Source organism: Bombyx mandarina, chromosome 09, assembly GCF_030267445.1.
Source record: "Bombyx mandarina strain Sakado chromosome 09, ASM3026744v2".
NCBI classification, from domain to species: domain Eukaryota; kingdom Metazoa; phylum Arthropoda; class Insecta; order Lepidoptera; family Bombycidae; genus Bombyx; species Bombyx mandarina.
The window spans coordinates 13,776,675-13,794,494 of NC_143216.1; the positions used below are offsets into that span (position 1 = coordinate 13,776,675).

The 17,820-nt window shown below is 37.1% G+C and overlaps 2 protein-coding genes across 12 annotated transcripts in view; one reads left to right on the top strand and one right to left on the bottom strand.

Annotated features, from left to right (window-relative positions):
• The first annotated feature begins 343 nt into the window (after nt 1–343).
• Nucleotides 344–4,275, top strand: LOC114242162 (BRISC and BRCA1-A complex member 1). 5 transcript variants are annotated; one of them, XM_089729941.1, is made up of 3 exons: nt 344–761; nt 1,783–1,869; nt 2,697–4,275. In XM_089729941.1, the coding sequence occupies exons 2-3, from the start codon at nt 1,808–1,810 to the stop codon at nt 3,481–3,483; spliced, it is 849 nt and encodes a 282-aa protein (XP_089586067.1). In that variant the 5' UTR covers nt 344–761; nt 1,783–1,807; the 3' UTR covers nt 3,484–4,275. The 5 variants fall into 5 exon arrangements, with proteins under 5 accessions (XP_089586067.1, XP_089586068.1, XP_089586069.1 ...); XM_089729942.1 differs by having other exon boundaries at nt 406–910; XM_089729943.1 differs by having other exon boundaries at nt 406–563.
• The window catches only part of Efa6 (Exchange factor for Arf 6), a 39,740-nt gene continuing 25,477 nt past the window's right edge, over nt 3,558–17,820 (bottom strand). For 4 of the 7 annotated variants that reach the window (XM_028173218.2, XM_028173221.2, XM_089729939.1 and 1 more), the window contains 12 exons: nt 17,602–17,700; nt 15,908–15,999; nt 14,973–15,346; nt 14,361–14,536; nt 12,530–12,723; nt 11,415–11,610; nt 10,582–10,745; nt 9,716–9,842; nt 9,268–9,369; nt 7,222–7,366; nt 6,217–6,342; nt 3,558–5,938 (listed from right to left, as the gene is read on the bottom strand). In XM_028173218.2, coding sequence (XP_028029019.2) covers nt 5,837–5,938; nt 6,217–6,342; nt 7,222–7,366; nt 9,268–9,369; nt 9,716–9,842; nt 10,582–10,745; nt 11,415–11,610; nt 12,530–12,723; nt 14,361–14,536; nt 14,973–15,346; nt 15,908–15,999; nt 17,602–17,700 — 1,897 coding nt within the window. In that variant the 3' untranslated portion in view covers nt 3,558–5,836. The remainder of the gene's footprint in view (nt 5,939–6,216; nt 6,343–7,221; nt 7,367–9,267; nt 9,370–9,715; nt 9,843–10,581; nt 10,746–11,414; nt 11,611–12,529; nt 12,724–14,360; nt 14,537–14,972; nt 15,347–15,907; nt 16,000–17,601; nt 17,701–17,820) is intronic. The other 3 variants (XM_028173222.2, XM_089729937.1, XM_028173223.2) reach the window with 2 other exon arrangements.

Consider the following 17,820-nt stretch of genomic DNA (forward strand, 5'->3'; position numbering starts at 1 on the left):
CAGTACTCACTGATGTTTTTGTTGCTTCCGAAGTCTGTTTTACTTTTTCCATATCATTCTTCCCCTGTTTTATAATGAAGCAATATACGTCGTACACAATTTTTCTACCCTTTCTTTTGATTACTACACCAGTTTGCCGCGGCATAGTGTATGTTTTATAAAAAATCAACAAACACACAACAAATAGCAATGGCAACAAAGTCCACAAGCAATTATAACAAATAACTTAACGATTAATAACGATAGATTTTTCACTGTACGCAAGCGTACTTTTGGGAACGAGCGGAATGAGGGCGCGGTGCGGGGCGCAGGGTTCGACTGATCTACCAATAACGCGCTCGATACGATTTCCCCTGCCGTCGCGCCTCACCCTCACCACCAAAGTGATCTAAAATTCGGTTCTGCGCAGTCAAGGTCATTTGCTCAAGATGTTTGCCGGTTACTATAACTCATATTTAGTACTTCCATAGTTAACTTGGTTTTTCTTCTATACATTGATAAATATTAACATAAACAAAATTAGGTAGATTCCGTGTTACAGGTACTTTGAGAATCTTCCGCAGGTTTGTCCCAATTTACCCCAGGATCCCAATTTACCCCATGTCATGGTACTTTATTTTTAATTGGATTCTGTTTAATGTGTATGTACATTTGTTTTTAAATGTATTTTATATCGAGGACAAGTGGCTTATCTATGATAATAAAAACCTGCTCTTATTTGGACATTTAATGTAAATTTCTAACAAAAACTCTTCAAATAGGTATGTATAGAATTTTTCAATAATTCGAACATAAAACTTTTACGGTCTTAATACAAAAAATGTCTTAGTATTGGGTTTAAACCGGAACTACAGCTTTGAGTGGTTACGCCAATAATAGTAACTACAAGGCTCAGCATCGTTTTTAAAAGGTTTGTGTGAAATAAAGGGCGGTATATAATAACCAATGAAATAAAACTAGTCTTAAACCTCATGTTTATGCAATTTATTCCCCAATGTACTAGAAACTCGACTTCTAATAAAATGCCAGTGGAATACAACTCTACAGAATTCTTGAATTTACAAAATTGATTGTGACTACAGTATTTATTAGTAGAACTGACTAAAACATTGGCATTCAGTCTGCCAAAGTATAGTAGTGTAGTTGATATAAAAATATGTATATATTACATTTCATTTTTATATTATTCCTATACTTAACAGTGCTTTTCTATGCTGGGGCTCCTATATTGCTTCAGGAATCAGTGGTATTAAAATATTGTCAATTAAAGACTAGACTTAAACTAGCTACCAGTAGATTTGAGACAATTAACAAGATAATCATCATCAATACACAGTACAGCTTGAGTGTATTCTATTTATATTCATCAATAGTATTATAATTTATTTAGTTTATTATAAATTAATTTATATTTATTGAAGTTTTTCAATGTTCCTATAGAGATTTGCAAAATCTAAACTAGCCAAGAAAGGTTGATGTTTGACAGTATTTTATTGGACTGTACTGACTCCACTGTAGCAACAATCACACGTAAAACTCATTAAATTGTCTTGGATTAGGAGACAATACACAAACTGAATTGGAAGGCAATAGGTGTAGGAATTTAGATTAAGCTGCAAAGTTGGAGACAATGAGAGTCTAAATGATACTGAGCTAGAAACTAAGAGCTGTATTACAGAAACTCAACTTCTAAGCACCACGGGCTATTTATAAAAATAAAATTGACCTATATCATAACGCTGAAAAGCTACTTATGGTGCATGATAGATTTTCTATTTACAGTCTTATAATACATACATTTCAAATAATGGAAAGTCCTGAGACAGTATCTTCTAGTAACTCACATGGAGCATCAGACAGTGATTCAAGGTGAGCATCTAATATTGATTTATGGCTAGATATTTTCTAAAGAAAAACCTTTATTAATAAAACTCTTAATTTAAAAAAAGAATTTTCTTCAGTATTTTTCAGTGTCATGGAGTGAAGTTTGTCATTCAGTAAAAAGAAAGCTCAGTTTTGTATAGTTTATTAATACTGTTTATTTATAATATTAATTTTAAGAGATTAAGGGCTTTAAATGTTGTTTTCCTATTATATCACAGAAGTTTTTACTGGTGGTAGGACCTCTTCAGTCCGCACGGGTAGGTACCACCACCCCGCCTATTTCTGCTGTGAACCAGTAATGCGTTTCGGTTTGAAGGGTGGGGCAGTTGTTGTAATGATACTGAGACCTAGACCTCATATGTCAAGGTGGGTGGGTGGCGGCATTTTCGTTGTAGATATCTATGGGCTCAGGTAACCACTTAACATCAGGTGGGCTGTGAACTCGTCCACCCATCTAACTAATAAAAAAAACAAGTCTATTATTGTTTATTCATTCTGAAATACTCTATATCATTATATATATATATATTTTATTGCTTAGTTGGGAGGACGAGCTCACAGCCCACCTCGTGTTAAATGGTTACTGGAGCCCATAGACATCTACAACGTAAATGCGCCACCCACCTTGAGATACAAGTTCTAAGGTCTCAGTATAGTTACAACGGCTGCCCCACCCTTCAAACCGAAATGCATTACTGCTTCACGGCAGAAATAGGCAGGGTGGTGGTACCTACCCGTGCGGACTCACTAGAGGTCCTACCACTAGTAATGCAATGTGTAATGCAATTATTACAGTTTCTTTTTCTTATTAGACAATATGAAGATACGTCCGTCCTCGAGAATGAAGATGTTAAGGAAATACAAGAACAAGTTCTTGCAAATCTAGAGAAGCCTAATCTGCCAAATGTAAATGTACCAGAGAAAATAATTGTCTGCTTAGATGTTTGCTATGACAATCCAAATTCTCTATACCGTTTTGGTGATGGCACAACATTTTCTCCAATCAATATGTTGAAACGAATACTTGATTTCTTTTTTCATACAAAACATGCAATCAGCAAGAAAACTGAATTTGCATTGATAACACTTCAAGATGCAGATGCATGTTGGACCCAGAATTTTACAAGCAATGTTAAAGATTTAATCAGTGCTATTGATTATGCACATGCTGAAGAAGCTACATCAGACACTTTTGATTTTGAAAAAGTATATGAACTAATAAGACATCATATAGAAATTCCTTTGATGAAACCTGGAGAATCCTTACTGCCTCCTCCTTATATTGTCAGACTTCTGATTTTATATGGAAGATCTAATTGTGTTCCAATAATTCCTCATGAAGACCTATGTTTCCAATATATAAGAAGTCAGATATATTTTTATACAGATATTCTGTTGGCACATGAAGATGATTGTGCTACGCATAAATGTGATGAAATATATGATGCATTACAGGATCTTGATAATGGCTATTCTTATGTGTTTGAGGTATCAAGAAATGCTACCAAAATACATGATTGTATTGCAAAATTGTTAGCACATCCACTACAGAGGCCCTTGCAAAAAAATACAGACTATTCTTTCAGTTCAAGATACTAGTATGTAAAATGTTAAAAACTATCCTCTTAAGTGTCTATTTGAAAAGGGTTATGAAAGTAAATGAAAATTTGTAAGGCTATTAATAAATATTTATTTTGATTTGTTAGACATTCTCTTTCTCTCATATTAAAAGATGATATTCCATAGGACTTTTAGATTTTAAATATACATACTTCATTTTAGAGTTGTCATTCTTCTCACTGCTCAATGCTTAGTCATGTTTTTTTTTAACTGAAATGAAATTTAAAATACTGCTAGATGACTTAAAATGTAACTATACATTCCCACAGCCATCTTTACCTTACCAATATATATTTTTTTATCATGTGTATACTATAAACTTGAATATGCCACTACTGTGCTTTTAGATTATAAAGTTGTTAGTATTCAAAATGCAAGACATTTTAGATACAATTTTTGAGCAAAGTAAATTCTATAATGAGTAAATTCTTTTTTTTAATTTACAATTTTGGGGCAAAATGTGTCTTACAATATGTCTATGTAATGTAAAAGAAATGCAGACTTAAATTATAAGCACAGAGAAAATGCTTTTATTAAAAAAGTAATATACTAACCACATTTTAAGAGTAAATAATACAAAGATAAACATAACATTTAAATAACTCGTAAAAATATTTATCTATTTACAATGATTAGCAACTGAAAGCAAAGTAGCCCTTTGGATTTATGTTCTATGATAAGTAATTCAAATTTATGTTATAATGGCCATTAAATGTAAATGTTCAATATCAATATTCTCAGTATCAATAAAAAGTTTTGTTTAAACATTTCCATAGGTCCTATATTATTTATGTTATTTGTCCAGACCTTTTCAGAAGTAAAAATGACACTCATCACCATATATACTTTTGATAACATTTCATATAAAAATAAATAGCGAATTAATTCTATACTTTTCCTTTAATCATCAATGCCCTTACGTAGTTTGCGTAATCAGTCAATCGTTATGATGATCTTCCACTCCAACATAAATATATAAATAAGCAAAAGTAGCTAAAAAAACATGAACACAAGCAAACCTCTCAAATACAATCGCTATTGATAAGTAACAAATATTTCTCAGAACCAGTCACATTATCTCATTCTACATGATAAAAAGTACTATAAATCACATTTGAGATCCTATGGATGTAACTATCGATGCCTATAATTTGACACTGGTTAATTTACGAACGAAATAAATAACTTCATGTTTCAGTCTCAACACTTTAAAAACACTATTTACAAAAATGTAATAAAAATTTAGCTGTTGTCAAATAAAAATACCGATTTCAATATCACGGGTTACATTAAGCTAATGAGTCAACAGCTAAATCTGGCCACTTCTCTCACCATCAAGTACAATGAATAGTGATATAAATTATATGGAATGATAAATGATTTTTTTTTATAGCATCTTATCTAGCCAATTGTTTTGTGATTTCAAAAACATAATACTTAAAGCTTTTTAGTTGTTCAGCTCGACGAGCCGACGTAATAACCCACAAAATTGGCGAGTTCAGTTTAACTGGCATACTTGTCGTCGCCACGCGAAACTAATAAAACTATATATACCAACCACTACTTCACTATAATAGAATGCTGATAAAAAGTTACAATTTACTTGTTTTTACTGTAGGCAATGAAGTTTTCACTGAAGTTCTCGTAATCGATTCCAACACACATACTCGTAGAGGACGAAAATAACGGCAATGCAGACAAATATTCAACATGTAGATAAATCGCAAGGAAGACAGGACTAGATGATTCGTTATTATAATTTATAAACCACTTTAAATATGAAACGTCCTTTATCGTTATTACTTCGCTCCGTTATTAGTCGCCTTCAGTCACCCAGAAAGTTTATACTTTGATATTATTATGTTTACACGCTAAGACCCACGCGTATTCGTAGTTCACTTTATTTAACATTATTATATTTTAGAATTCTGCTCGTGATTTGGTTACAATATGGATCTGCAAGGACTTAACCAACAGTCAGAAACAGTTCATTTTGTATAGACATATGTTTTCCGATTTAAGGTTTTGAATACATATTTAACTACGACTGTATTTGACACTGGCACATCTTTAATATCACATATACTATGTCACCATCAGACGTAAGTCAACAGCGCAACAATCAACACTTGTAGGTGGGTAAACCGCTCACAGGGTACCAGACACAGTGAAGTTATATGGGTCGCTTAGGGTGAAAGTATATAGCGCAAGATAGGCAATTGAAACTAATACGCTTCCCTAAGTCGCGTTAGGTCGTGGGATCAGCGGTGGGCGGCTAGAGCGTGGCCGCGCAGGGTCAGAGCAGACAGGCGGCGAGCACGTGCATGGCGCGTCAGGGCGGCGGCGCACGTGCGGGCGGCGCGGGAGCCTCCTCGGCGCCGGGCGCGCCCGCACGTGCTCGCATCACGGACGCGTACGTGCGGTATCTCTTTATCTAGAACAAAAATACTTCATTAGTTTTAATGTATCAAACATTGTTCTTGAACATCTTAAATTTAAATTGTAAAATTATATTGGCAAGTTGTCACAGCCCTTAAATTTTATAACGTGGCCGTTTGTAAGGCTTTGGTTGCCGTTCATAAGAATGTAATAGATACAAATTTATTTAAAAAATATATTTCAGCTGTAGAATTTGAACCACATATATTACTTGATACGAATATATAGGGCGTTTTACCGATTAGACTCTTAGACGTTATTCAATTAATTTACCTCGTAAATTAGATAATGGTCTTTATCCCAAGTATGGGAAGAGTTATCCCGCGCCTGTCTCTTGAGTTGAGCAAGTTCTTCCTCTAGTCGCGCGATACGGTCTTCGTGATCTCTTAGTTGATCGCGCTGCACACAGTAAATGTTAATTACCAAAAGCTCAGGAATACATTTTATCAAAACATTAATAAATGAATAGTTTTATTTCCTCATATATTGCTAGATGTGGTATCCCTAACTTGTATCAATGTTGTAGCTCTATATTGAGCAATTGGACAACTTTGTTTGTTAATGAAATGTTCTGAAAAAGTGTTAGACAATCAACTCTCTTATTGTTTTAGACAGTGTAGGAGTAGGAATTGGTCTGCACAAGGAGGCTTCTCCGTTTGACATCGCCTATCGTTTTATCATGTATCATATTATAATATAATAAACTAATGCCATAATAGGCGAGGTGGTGGTACCTAACCGTGCGGACTCACAAGAGGTCCTGCCACCAGTAAATGTAAAAGTAATATGTGGCGAATCGTTGTATATTAATGTTTTTTTTATGGGATTTTATGACCTGGTAACAAAGACCTTTAAGTCATGTCTTATTTTTATGAAAAATGATAATATGGAGTGAAATAAAATGAAATGAAGATGATTAATTTGAGACATTAATCAACTGGGATGAAATTAAATGAAATAAGATGATATGGGATGAAATATAATCTCAGTAAAACGGTGGTCATTTACTGAGATTTTTTCAGTGGACTTTTTGGAGGATCCCGAGAAGTTACGTCCAGCGGCTTTGTTTCATTGTCCCACATTTGTGCACATTCACACATATTAAACACTTAATAAATCACCGTTATTACACATTTAAACCTGAAGAAACATTAAATAGACTAAATAAAACAAATCACATGACTTCACTCTTCGCGTTCCCGCCAAAAAAGTCATATTAATGTATGATTAGGCTGTAGTGGCGTGCAGTGCGCGTGATGGGGCGGGGTGTGCTCCTACCATAGACAATTTGCTGTGCGACGAGGGTAGCAGCGGCCGCTGGAACTTGCGCTGCGAGCCGACGGCCGCGGCCAGTGGCGCCGCCGAGTACGACGCGCACACGAAGTTTATCGTCTCCACCCACGAACATAACTCCTTTGAGTCACTGTAACAACATGATATATATCTATACTAATATATAAATTTACAGTGGTTTTTAAGGATGTTCCGTTATAACTACTGAACCATGCAGCCGATTGATTTGAAACTTAGTATCCATGTAGAAAATACATGTACTTAATGGATAGGTTAATATTTATATGAGTGTTGGACTCGCTACACCAGTTGCGGGGGCATTAATGATGAGAATCTTTGTGGGGGCGAGAAATAATAATGTTAATTTTAAATGCCCAGCGAAGCGGACGGGTACAGGTAGTAACAATATGAATGTACTGCGCTCTTATTACAATAGCAAGCTCTCTCAAACTTCATATTCCTGTTGACAAATATTTAAGCTTCTCAGCTGTATAAGCTTATTGCAAACCAACTATATGTACATACTGAGACCTTAGAACTTATATCTGATGGTGGGTGGCGCATTAACGTTGTAGATGTCTATGGGATTCAGTAACCACTTAGCACCAGGTGGGCTGTAAGCTCGTCCACCTAAGCAATGACGACAAAAAAACTAGACAAGTCGATGCCCTAGTCGATTCACAATGACAATTCAACAATTTTTACATTATTCATTCTGGTTTTTTTTTTTGAAGTTATACTTCTTTAGGCGCGTTATGAAAAATTTATGAGAGTGAAATTTTACGATGCGCGCGCACCGTGACACAAAATTAACAGAAATGAAGTTGCCCACTAAATCGCTCATTACAATACGACCGACGTAACTTCGCGAGTCTGAATATAGCCGCAGGTGAACTTTCACGCATGTACACTCGTAAAAAAAAGTGTTATTAGCATTCATTTTTTAGTAATATAAATAACAAAATTATTATTTAATATAATTCATACTAAATATTACTAAATTATTAACGTTAAATATTTCTTATTAATTATTTAATATTTAACGCACCCTTTTTTTTCCTACCTAAGCTGATAGCCTTGAGAGGCTATTTCAGCGTAACCTTAACTAGTAGGTGAGTTCGCGGGGTTCAAACCTGACGACGTTGCTAACACGAACCCTATCAAGAGCATTGCTTCGCAGAATCTACCACCGGATCGGAAACGCGACCCACTGAGAAGATCCGGCGAGAAACTCAGTGGGCTGTGTCTGAGGGTTAATTTACTCGCCGAGCCCTTCGTCGCAAGCGACGGGTTCGACGAGAACGGTGACCGGTGCTTGAGGTACCTAAAAGCACCATTAGTGGATCGGGAGGATCCGAAATGACGTCAGGGGCGACGTCGACTGCTTTCAATTCTTTCCGCAGGATCGGGAATGTAATTCTGGCTAAGCACCGTCAAGTACCCGTTCAGTTAAGCACTGTATCTTATCCCTCAAGATCATCAGGCTACCTACTTCTGAGTGACTCTCGATAAATTAAATCAACAAATTGTAACGTCAGCTAAGGTTGACAAAATCCTTGTAAGCATTTACAGCATTTACAGATTCGAAGCAGGCCACGCCATACGGTGACCTACTAACAGTGGGTGGTCTCTTTGAGACCGCTTGCACGTATGTCACGAATTTGAAATATGTACCCACATATATTATGTACATGCACTTTCAATCAGAATTACCTCATACCTGATCCTGTGGACCGAATGGTAAACAGTCGACGTCGCCCTATACACGTCATTACGGATCCTCCCTATCCATTAACGGTGCTTTTAGGTACCTCAAGCCAAAGCCGTCGCTTGCGACGAAGGGCTCGACGAGTAAATTAACCCACAGACACAGTCCAATGAGTTTCTTATCGGATCTTCTCATTTCCGATCTTGCTAGGGCCAGTGTTACCAAGACTCCCGGCTTGAGCCCCGTGAGCTCACCTACTAGTTCGGTGAATCTAGAATAACCCCTCGAAGTTACTAGAATAGGAAGAAAAAAAAAAGAATTACCTTGTTTGAAATAAAAACTCTGCTTGATCGGCCGTCTGCAATCTAAAGACGTGTTGTTTTTTAGTGTAGTCTATCGCTTTGGTAGCCAGGGCGTGATGGATCCTTGAACAATACAACAATTCGAATTAAAGACTAGAACTATATTTTTGTTAATGTTGAAAATGTTTTTCGAGCTTTCTACATTATTACAAAACTCGACACATATGATTTTGTCTAAGATTTATATTTAAATTTATCTATTACATCAAATTATTATTCCACTCGTATCTACATTTCGTTATTTCTGAATAGTTTAATTTTGTTTTCATATTGCTTTCATTAGGATTAACTTTTTTAGTAACAGAAAATAAACAACATAATTTTATCAACATAATGAAATTTAGCTACATTTCTTACACATATCTATCTATACTAGACTAAATTCATTTCGCATCCATGTTACTCTTACCGGATAGCGTTGTGTAAATTATCTGACATTTGACTGCGCCTGAAGCCGTGTTCGTCTTTATGTAGATACAGGACTAAATCTCTTAACGTACAATAAAACATTTTCCAGCCTCTCCGTCCGAAAGGTGCTAAAAAAAACAACAGATACATTAGTTAAGAATGTTGGTTGATTTTTTACATAACATTAAAAGACATTTTTATAAGTTTCGAAGTAGTATTAACAAGGTTTTTTTCAAACTAAATTAGTTTTATTAATTTCTATTATCTTTTTTTATTTTGTTTGTTGGGCGAGCTCACAGCCCACCTGGCGTTAAGTGGTTACTGGAGCCCATAGACATCTGCAACGTAAATGCGTCACCCACCTTGAGATGTGAGTTGTAAGGTCTCGTAATAGTTACAACAGCTGCCCCACCGTTCAAACCAAAGCGCATTACTGCTTCACGACAGAAATAGGCAGGGCCGTGATACCTACCCGCGCGGACTCACAACACGTCCTACCACCAGTAATTACACAAATTATAAATTTGCGGGTTTGATTTTTATTACACGATGTTATTTCTTCACTGTGGAAGTCAATCGTGAAGATTTCTTAAGTACGTATTTCATAAGAAAAATTGGTACCCGCCAGCGGGATTCACACGACGTTGCATCGCTAGATACGAATGCACCGGACGTCTTATCCTTTAGGCCACGACGATCATGATTTGTTAATCCCATATCAACAATTCCCTAAGGCTTGACGTCTCAACGATACACGTGCTGTCTCCTCAAATCAGTGGGATGTTACCGTGACAAGCACTTTTTATAGTAAAGTTGGACCTGTTCTGAATGAAAAGTATGAAACGTTCAAGATAAAGGTTTGTTTACTTCTTTTCCCGTTGGGATCGACGCAGCATTTCCTCATGACGTATCCCTTCTTGTACTCGACGGCGCGCGAGGGGTCGGCGACGTCAAGGAAGGGGTTGGCCCCGCCCCCCGCGGCGCGCACCTCGCCCCCCGCCCCCGCTGTCGCCACTGCGCTCTCGGTGTCGCTACAAATCATCAGCATATTTGAACTAATGTCTTCTTCAGTGTGCTTAGTGCGAATTTTCCAACGTTCTCGACAGCGTAAAAGTTAACTCAAACTTGTAGGCGTGTAAACGTTTGCCGCTAGGGGCGCTGTTCCAACTGCATACAAATTCGAGTTAACTTTTACGCTCTCGAGAACGTTAAAAAACTCGCACTGAGCACACACGACTATATTTTGTAAAACGTTGAGTCACGTGTGTTTTCGGTACTTTTAGGTTTTATCATTTTTGTTATTACGGTATTAAAATAAAACGTAGTTCTAAATTGAATTCAATTGAGCTTTTTCCAACTTAAGCATTTTAAAACAGATAAAACTCGTTCCAAGTAACTTTCACTATAAATTTTGTTCTAAATTTTGTATATAACATTTAAATATTTATATAGTTATTTAACTAAAATTTACAGTTAACGATTAAGTTGTTGCTACGAAAAAATATATAAGAATTAAAAATGGAATTTAAAAGAAGACATAGTTGAAAATACAGTACAGTACACTACACAATGCATTACCGTACACAGTATAGTACAGCACACAATACAGTACAGTACACAATACAGTACAGCACACAATACAGTACAGTACACTACACAATACAGTACAGTGCAGTACATAGTACAGCGAGGATACGTACAGCGCCCACTGCAGCGGCTGCGAGCGGATGGCGTGGTACAGGTGCTTGAGCGTGTCGCGCGGGAAGTTGTCGCCGTCGTTGAGGTCGGCCAGGTTGTCGATGAACTCCGCGCACGACATCCGCTGCAGCGCGCCGCCGCAGCCGTGCAGGTCCGTGTTCAGCAGCATTATGGCGCACGTCAGCGTGTGCACTGCGTCTGTGGAAGTGGAGTCGGGCTTAGTAACCAACTTCATACATACAGTGAAGCGGTTTTAAAAGATACTAGCTGTACTCGTCGGCTTCGATGGGCATTTAAAATTAACGTTATTATTTCTCACCCCCACAAAGATTCTCATCATTAACGCCCCCGTAACTGGTGTAGGGAGTCCAAAAGTCATATAAATATTAGCCTATCTATTAAGTACATGTATTTTCGACATGGATACAAGTTTCAAGCCAATCGAATGCAAATTTCAGTAGTTATAACGGAACACTGTAGATTTATCTATTAGTATAGATATTCAAGATATTTTGATTGGAATTTACTAAAAATATTATCACTGGTAAGAAAACCGGTTTTCATAAGACTAAAAATGCCATAAAATATTCTTTATTGTATTCGATCAAGCCTCTATATAACACATACTGAAAATTGAAAAACAATGAGTGAACGTTTTTGTTTTAGAATCTGATTTAAGATAACAGAAGTATTCAGCCAACCGGATACGTAATAGTAGAGTTCATCTCATGGACACTAGCATTGTCAGCACCTCATCTAAGACCTATGTACAAAATCACACCCTGTATACCCATTAATATGCATTAACAGACAGTTATGACTGTCGGTCGGTACTTGAACCATTGTACCATGGTTCATCTGCGGACTAAATAATAATAATAATAATAATGGTTTGGTTCGAAGTAAGTATCAGTTGAATGGAACATTTGAAATGTATCCAACTGATAATTATTTTTAATAAATGTATCTTTTTTATTTGATTGGTTTTGTTAATTTTTAGTATGTTTCAATGATACTATGTACGCATATGGACTTGTTGTTGTCTGAAATAAAGAAATCATTCATCATTCATTCATTCATTCCTTCATTCATTAAAATTATTATGAATACAAATTACCCTGGGAGTTAAAAGTTCCAGGGTTGCACTCCAGGTACCTCCTGGAGAAGTGCACGAGGACCCGCTCCCGCTCCTGGGTCTCGCCGGAGAGCGCGAACCGCGCGAGGAAGGTCCGCAGCGCCGCGTCCAGCGTGGTGTTCGCGAACTCGAAGTGCTTCACGTACTCTTCCGCTACGGCGCGGGAGAACTCGTTACTGTAATGTTATGTTTCATCTCTGAGTGAAACACATTCATTTGCAACTAAAATGGACGGGTGCTTCCGTCTTGTACCTTGAAATGAACTGTCGACAGTGTTCTCGAACGTCATAGAGCGAAATCGATAGACTTGCCAACTAAAATCGGTATATTTGTACTATTTTGTACCCAAAATCGTTATTTGTCAAAAAATATACAATATTCAATCGAATTCGTTTATTTATTGGAAAAAAAAAACTTACAGGCTAATTTATAACAATAATATTTAAGAATAATTGTTTTTTATATCAATATTGTTTGGCCATAGCTGCAGTCATCGTCGAATTAATTTCAAAATCATAGCAATTAGCTGTATTAAAGAGTCATTTTGCATGTAATAGACCAGTGATTTATTCAGTAGACTGCCTATTTCGCTGTTTTGGTTTCAGAAGATTAATATGTGAAAATATGCGTTCAACGTTAGCGGATGAATAGGGAAGTGATAAAATATTAAGGATGAAATCAGTCAACAAAGGAAACATTTGAGTTTCATCGCCACGTTTTAGTAAAGTTACTTCATCCCAAAATAGTTCTACATCATTCGGAAATATTTTGATTTGTTCACAATGTAGTGTAGATAATATGCAATGTTGCACATTGCAATATGACGTGTATGTATGTGCGATGTCGGGCGACGCTCCTGCGAGGGCAGTCGTTCGCCTACCGCCAGCTAAGCAAGGTGTGCAATAAATGCCTTATCATCAGTATTTTATTGAAGAACCCAACCAAATGTTACTAAATATTATCTACACTACAACAATTTCTTAAAATGCGCCACTCTATATAAATTTCCTGGAAATCATTGCTCTGAACAATATTGGGAAAGAGCCTACTCTTAAGAAGTATCGAAGTAGTTTTGCCAATTTTAAATTTTTTTGGATCAATAATGTCTATAAAAGTGTCAAATCTGTAGAAAAATCTGGAGAATTTCCATGTATACTCTAAAATCGTAGAAAAATTGTTATATTTCAGTATTTCCGCAGAACAGAGCCCATATCGGTAGAAATACCGAAAAATTGGTAGGTTCGAGACCACTGGCTGTCGAGAATAATCAATTTCATCATATCTTTCAAACGCATGCATGGTATTTTTTAATTGGATTGAATAGTATAATAAGCTGTATCAGTACACCAGCTATAAAGTTTCATATGAGAATGAAACCACTACCTTGAATTATTAAGTTTTGATTATATTTAATGTTTAGTATACACTGAAAAAACCAAAGAAAGACTTGATTCAGACACGAGTATTCTGTCAGCAATAAAAATTAGATCACATGAATTTAAATTATAACGGGTGAAAATGTGGAAAACTAGAAAAAAAACTTCTAATAAAAAATAAAAACACATTCATGACACCACAGCTGATTTTTGTTTTGACTACTTTACTTTTAGATAACATTGACATCAAGTGACAAGTAAAATAATACTGCTTTAAAAAAGTTACAAATCTATAACTATAAGTCTCCATAACAAATTTGGTGGTAAAGCTGTCTTTGTTTTTCAACTGGACAATAGGAAAATTGGTGTTCCACTTCAAGTAAAATGACCTAATTCAATTGCTATTTGAGTTTAGAAAATCAAACCGCGATACTTACTTTTTACTGAGGTGCCTTGATACGTCAGACTTCTTGAATCCGTCAAGATGATAGAGTCTCTTGGCAAGTCTCTCGGCAGAGGGGATGTCCACAGCCTTAGGACTGTAGTGGAAGGAATGCAACGAGTCGCCGTCCGAGCCCTCGTCCGACCCTGTCTCTGACGAACCGCAGACCTCCTGGACAATACAACTACATATTACATCATCATTTTATTATTGACATACTTATTTATTTTATGCATGTCACATTACATTTAATGGTTGCATTGCTTTAATACCAAGACAAAACGAATTTAAGTCTAATTTAATAAATACTTCTGTATGTTTTTAATAAAAAATGTTTCAAATATCTCGAGATCATTTTAAAATTATTATTATTTTTATTTTTATTGCCTTTGTAGACAGACGAGCATACGGCCCACCTGATGGTGAGTGGTTACCGTCGCCCATGGACTTCAGCAATGCCAGGGGCAGAGCCAAGCCGCTGCCTACCGAATTAGTGGGAGATACAAAATTATGTGTCTTTTTCAACCTATCCGTCAATTGAACTGTTCGGATTGACACTGTTTTTAAATACACATGTATGTAGCAAAGTGTTGTTGACCGTTCTCACCTGGTAACCCTGGTTCTCTGGCGACGTGTAACCGTTCTCATTACCGTTCTGACTATAATTACTGTTATTGTTATTGATATTTACATTCTCGTTCGAATTCTGGTTCTGTTTGTCCGGTCCCTTTACTTGTATGACTATTCTGTGGTCGTTGTTGTCTCCGTTGAGCGTGACGTCACTGCCGTGCTCGTTCGAATAGCTCGAGTTGGACTTGGCTCGCTTGTGGCACGGCTCCGAGACGAGGATCGTGGAGTCCGAGTCCGAGGGGTCGGAGAGCTCCATGCGCGGACACTCCCGGCCCGTCTCGAACATGTCGTCCTGGTCTTGGTAGTCCGGACTCGATATGTTTGAGACGGCTTCGGAGAGGCTCATGTCTCCTGTAATTCATTCAAAAACTTCACCATTGAACGATTAACATGCAGATGACGCGCCTTGACGTCGGAACGCGGAAACAGGCTCATCTTTCAAATTTTCTATAGTAATCATTTTTTATTTGTTGCTTAGGTGGGTGGACGAGCTCACGGCCCACCTGGTGTTAAGTGGTTACCGGAGTCCATAGACATCTATAAAGTAATTGCCGCCACCTACCTCGAGACATGAGTTCTAAGGTCTCAGTATAGTTACAACGGCTGCCCCACCCTTCAAACCGAAACGCATTACTACTTTACGGCAGAAATAGGCCGGGCGGTGGTACCTACCCGTGCGGACTCACAGGACGTCCTAGCACCAGTAATTACGCAAATTATAATTTTGCAGGTTTGATTTTTATTACTAGTTTACATCTGAAGCTTAAACACTTGATTGACAAAATAATTCATATGACATCAGTCTTCATGTTCCCGCCAATATCTTAAGTGTGAATTGAACGAGTAAAGAAGTGTACAGTAGATCAAAGGATGGTGATACAAATGTATCACATACCGTTCAAGTTACGTTACCGTTAAGTTTGTGATGCGGCAGTAAGGCGTGCGCGGCGGCGCGGTGCGGGGACAGCGCCGACGACGACGATGGAGACGCCGGGGACGACGACCTGACAACAACACGTCTCTACAACACATCTAATATATGAAAATAAAAACAGTACAGGTTTTTTTTCTTCTTTTTTTATTGCCCTTGTAGGCAGACGAGCACACGGCCCATCTAATGGTGAGTGGTTACCGTCGCCCATGGACTTCAGCAATGCCAGGGGCAGAGCCAAGCCGCTGACTACCGCTTAATACTCTCCACAAGCCTCGTTTGAAGACGGAGATGTCATAGCGCTCGGGAAACACCGTGGAGGGGAGCTCATTCCATAGCCGGATGGTACGTAGCAAAAAAGTCCACTGGAAACGCACTGTGGATGACCACAGTGGCTCCAGGTAGGTAAAAACGAGATGACGGTATCATCTCGAACAATTCCTCAGAGCACTCCCCATGGAACATACGGTACAAAATACAGTGGGAACTGAAGTCCCGAAGAAAAATATTAATACGCTATACTATAATGCCATATAGTATAGCGGGGTACACTTAACCAATAATATATAGTACAATACAGTATGAACGCGTCCATAACAATGTATGGTGCGCGATACTGTTGTGCTATGAGCTATATACTATATGCTATTATATTATAGCGTAGTCTGAAAGAAGCTTATTATGTTTGTTAAATCGATGCATCATATTTTGTTCACCGGATTGATTTAGGCCTTGGCTTCATTCCAATAGATAAACTTTGAATATTGATGCGCTCATTTTTAGTATTGACGGCAAAACATTTTGAATGTAACTTAACGCTATTTGACGATTTTTTGCGTGTGTAACAACGTGATCGAAAACTTTCAATTACAGTGAATTTCGGTTATAACGACGGCTGAGGGAACACTTTACTGTCGTCGCTATATACAAAGTCGCTATAACCGAATGAATTTCTTAGGAAAGTATGCTTTAAATTCAAGGGACGTAAGTTTGAAGTCGTTAAAACCAAAAAGTCGTTATAACCGAGGTCGTTATTAATGAAATCCATTGTATATCAAACCAAGTCCATTATGTTTGGTTCTTAGATAGAGGAACGGTAATACTTCTTGAGAGAGAATGCAAATATTACTAATTAATGTAGTAGCTGTGTTTTTTTTTTTCGGGAACCCTAGTTGCGGTTTGATGGTAAAACTTTCGAACGAACGAACGGACGGAACTGATATATACGCAATAATCTTGCGCTGGCGAAATTAGATAGTTTATGTATATGAATGAACTAAAATGATTGATATGTTACATTAAAATATTAACTGAACATTTTAATTGAAATCGTCGCGATATGAATGATGGCGAAATCACACTAGTAACAACAAATATATTTACAATATGAATTATATCAACATTTATACTATATTTTTTACGAATTAAGTTATTCTCACTAATTAAATTTTTTATGTTTTTTTTTTTAATTACTGATTTCGATAAATGTATTGATGAAATCCGGAAAGAATGCTGAATCAAAGAATGTTGAATATTTCATGCAATTTTTAGCTTTACGGGAAGGATCGGTCGGGCGGAATTAATTTCCGAATCGATCCATTAAAAAATTTTTTGGTAGCTTTTTAGAAAACCGGCATCAGTTTTAGGTTAGACAGAAACAAATGTTGTTAGTTACCTTTGTGAAATAGTGTCGGAGATGGAGGTGGAGTTAGAAGGAGTCTGTTGTGAACGTTCCATCGCGCTCGAGACAGGCGCGTTGTAAGTCCATACGATTCTGTGCACAAGCATTTAGTTTTTTACCATTGGTTCCACCATCTTAGCATTGGTTCAATTAAAATTGTTAAGGACAGGTATGGTTAATATGTTTTTTAGCGGTTAAATCGGCTCCCAAAAC

What these genes read in the sequence shown, in the direction of transcription:
- LOC114242162 (XM_089729940.1), top strand. Translation starts at nt 601, where the DNA reads ATGTCATGGTACTTTATTTTTAATTGGATTCTGTTTAATGT. An exon ending in AATTGGATTCTGTTTAATGT is followed by an intron (nt 642 to 1,782) that starts GTATGTACATTT and finishes TTCTATTTACAG; the next exon opens with TCTTATAATACATACATTTC. An exon ending in GCATCAGACAGTGATTCAAG is followed by an intron (nt 1,870 to 2,696) that starts GTGAGCATCTAA and finishes TTTTCTTATTAG; the next exon opens with ACAATATGAAGATACGTCCG.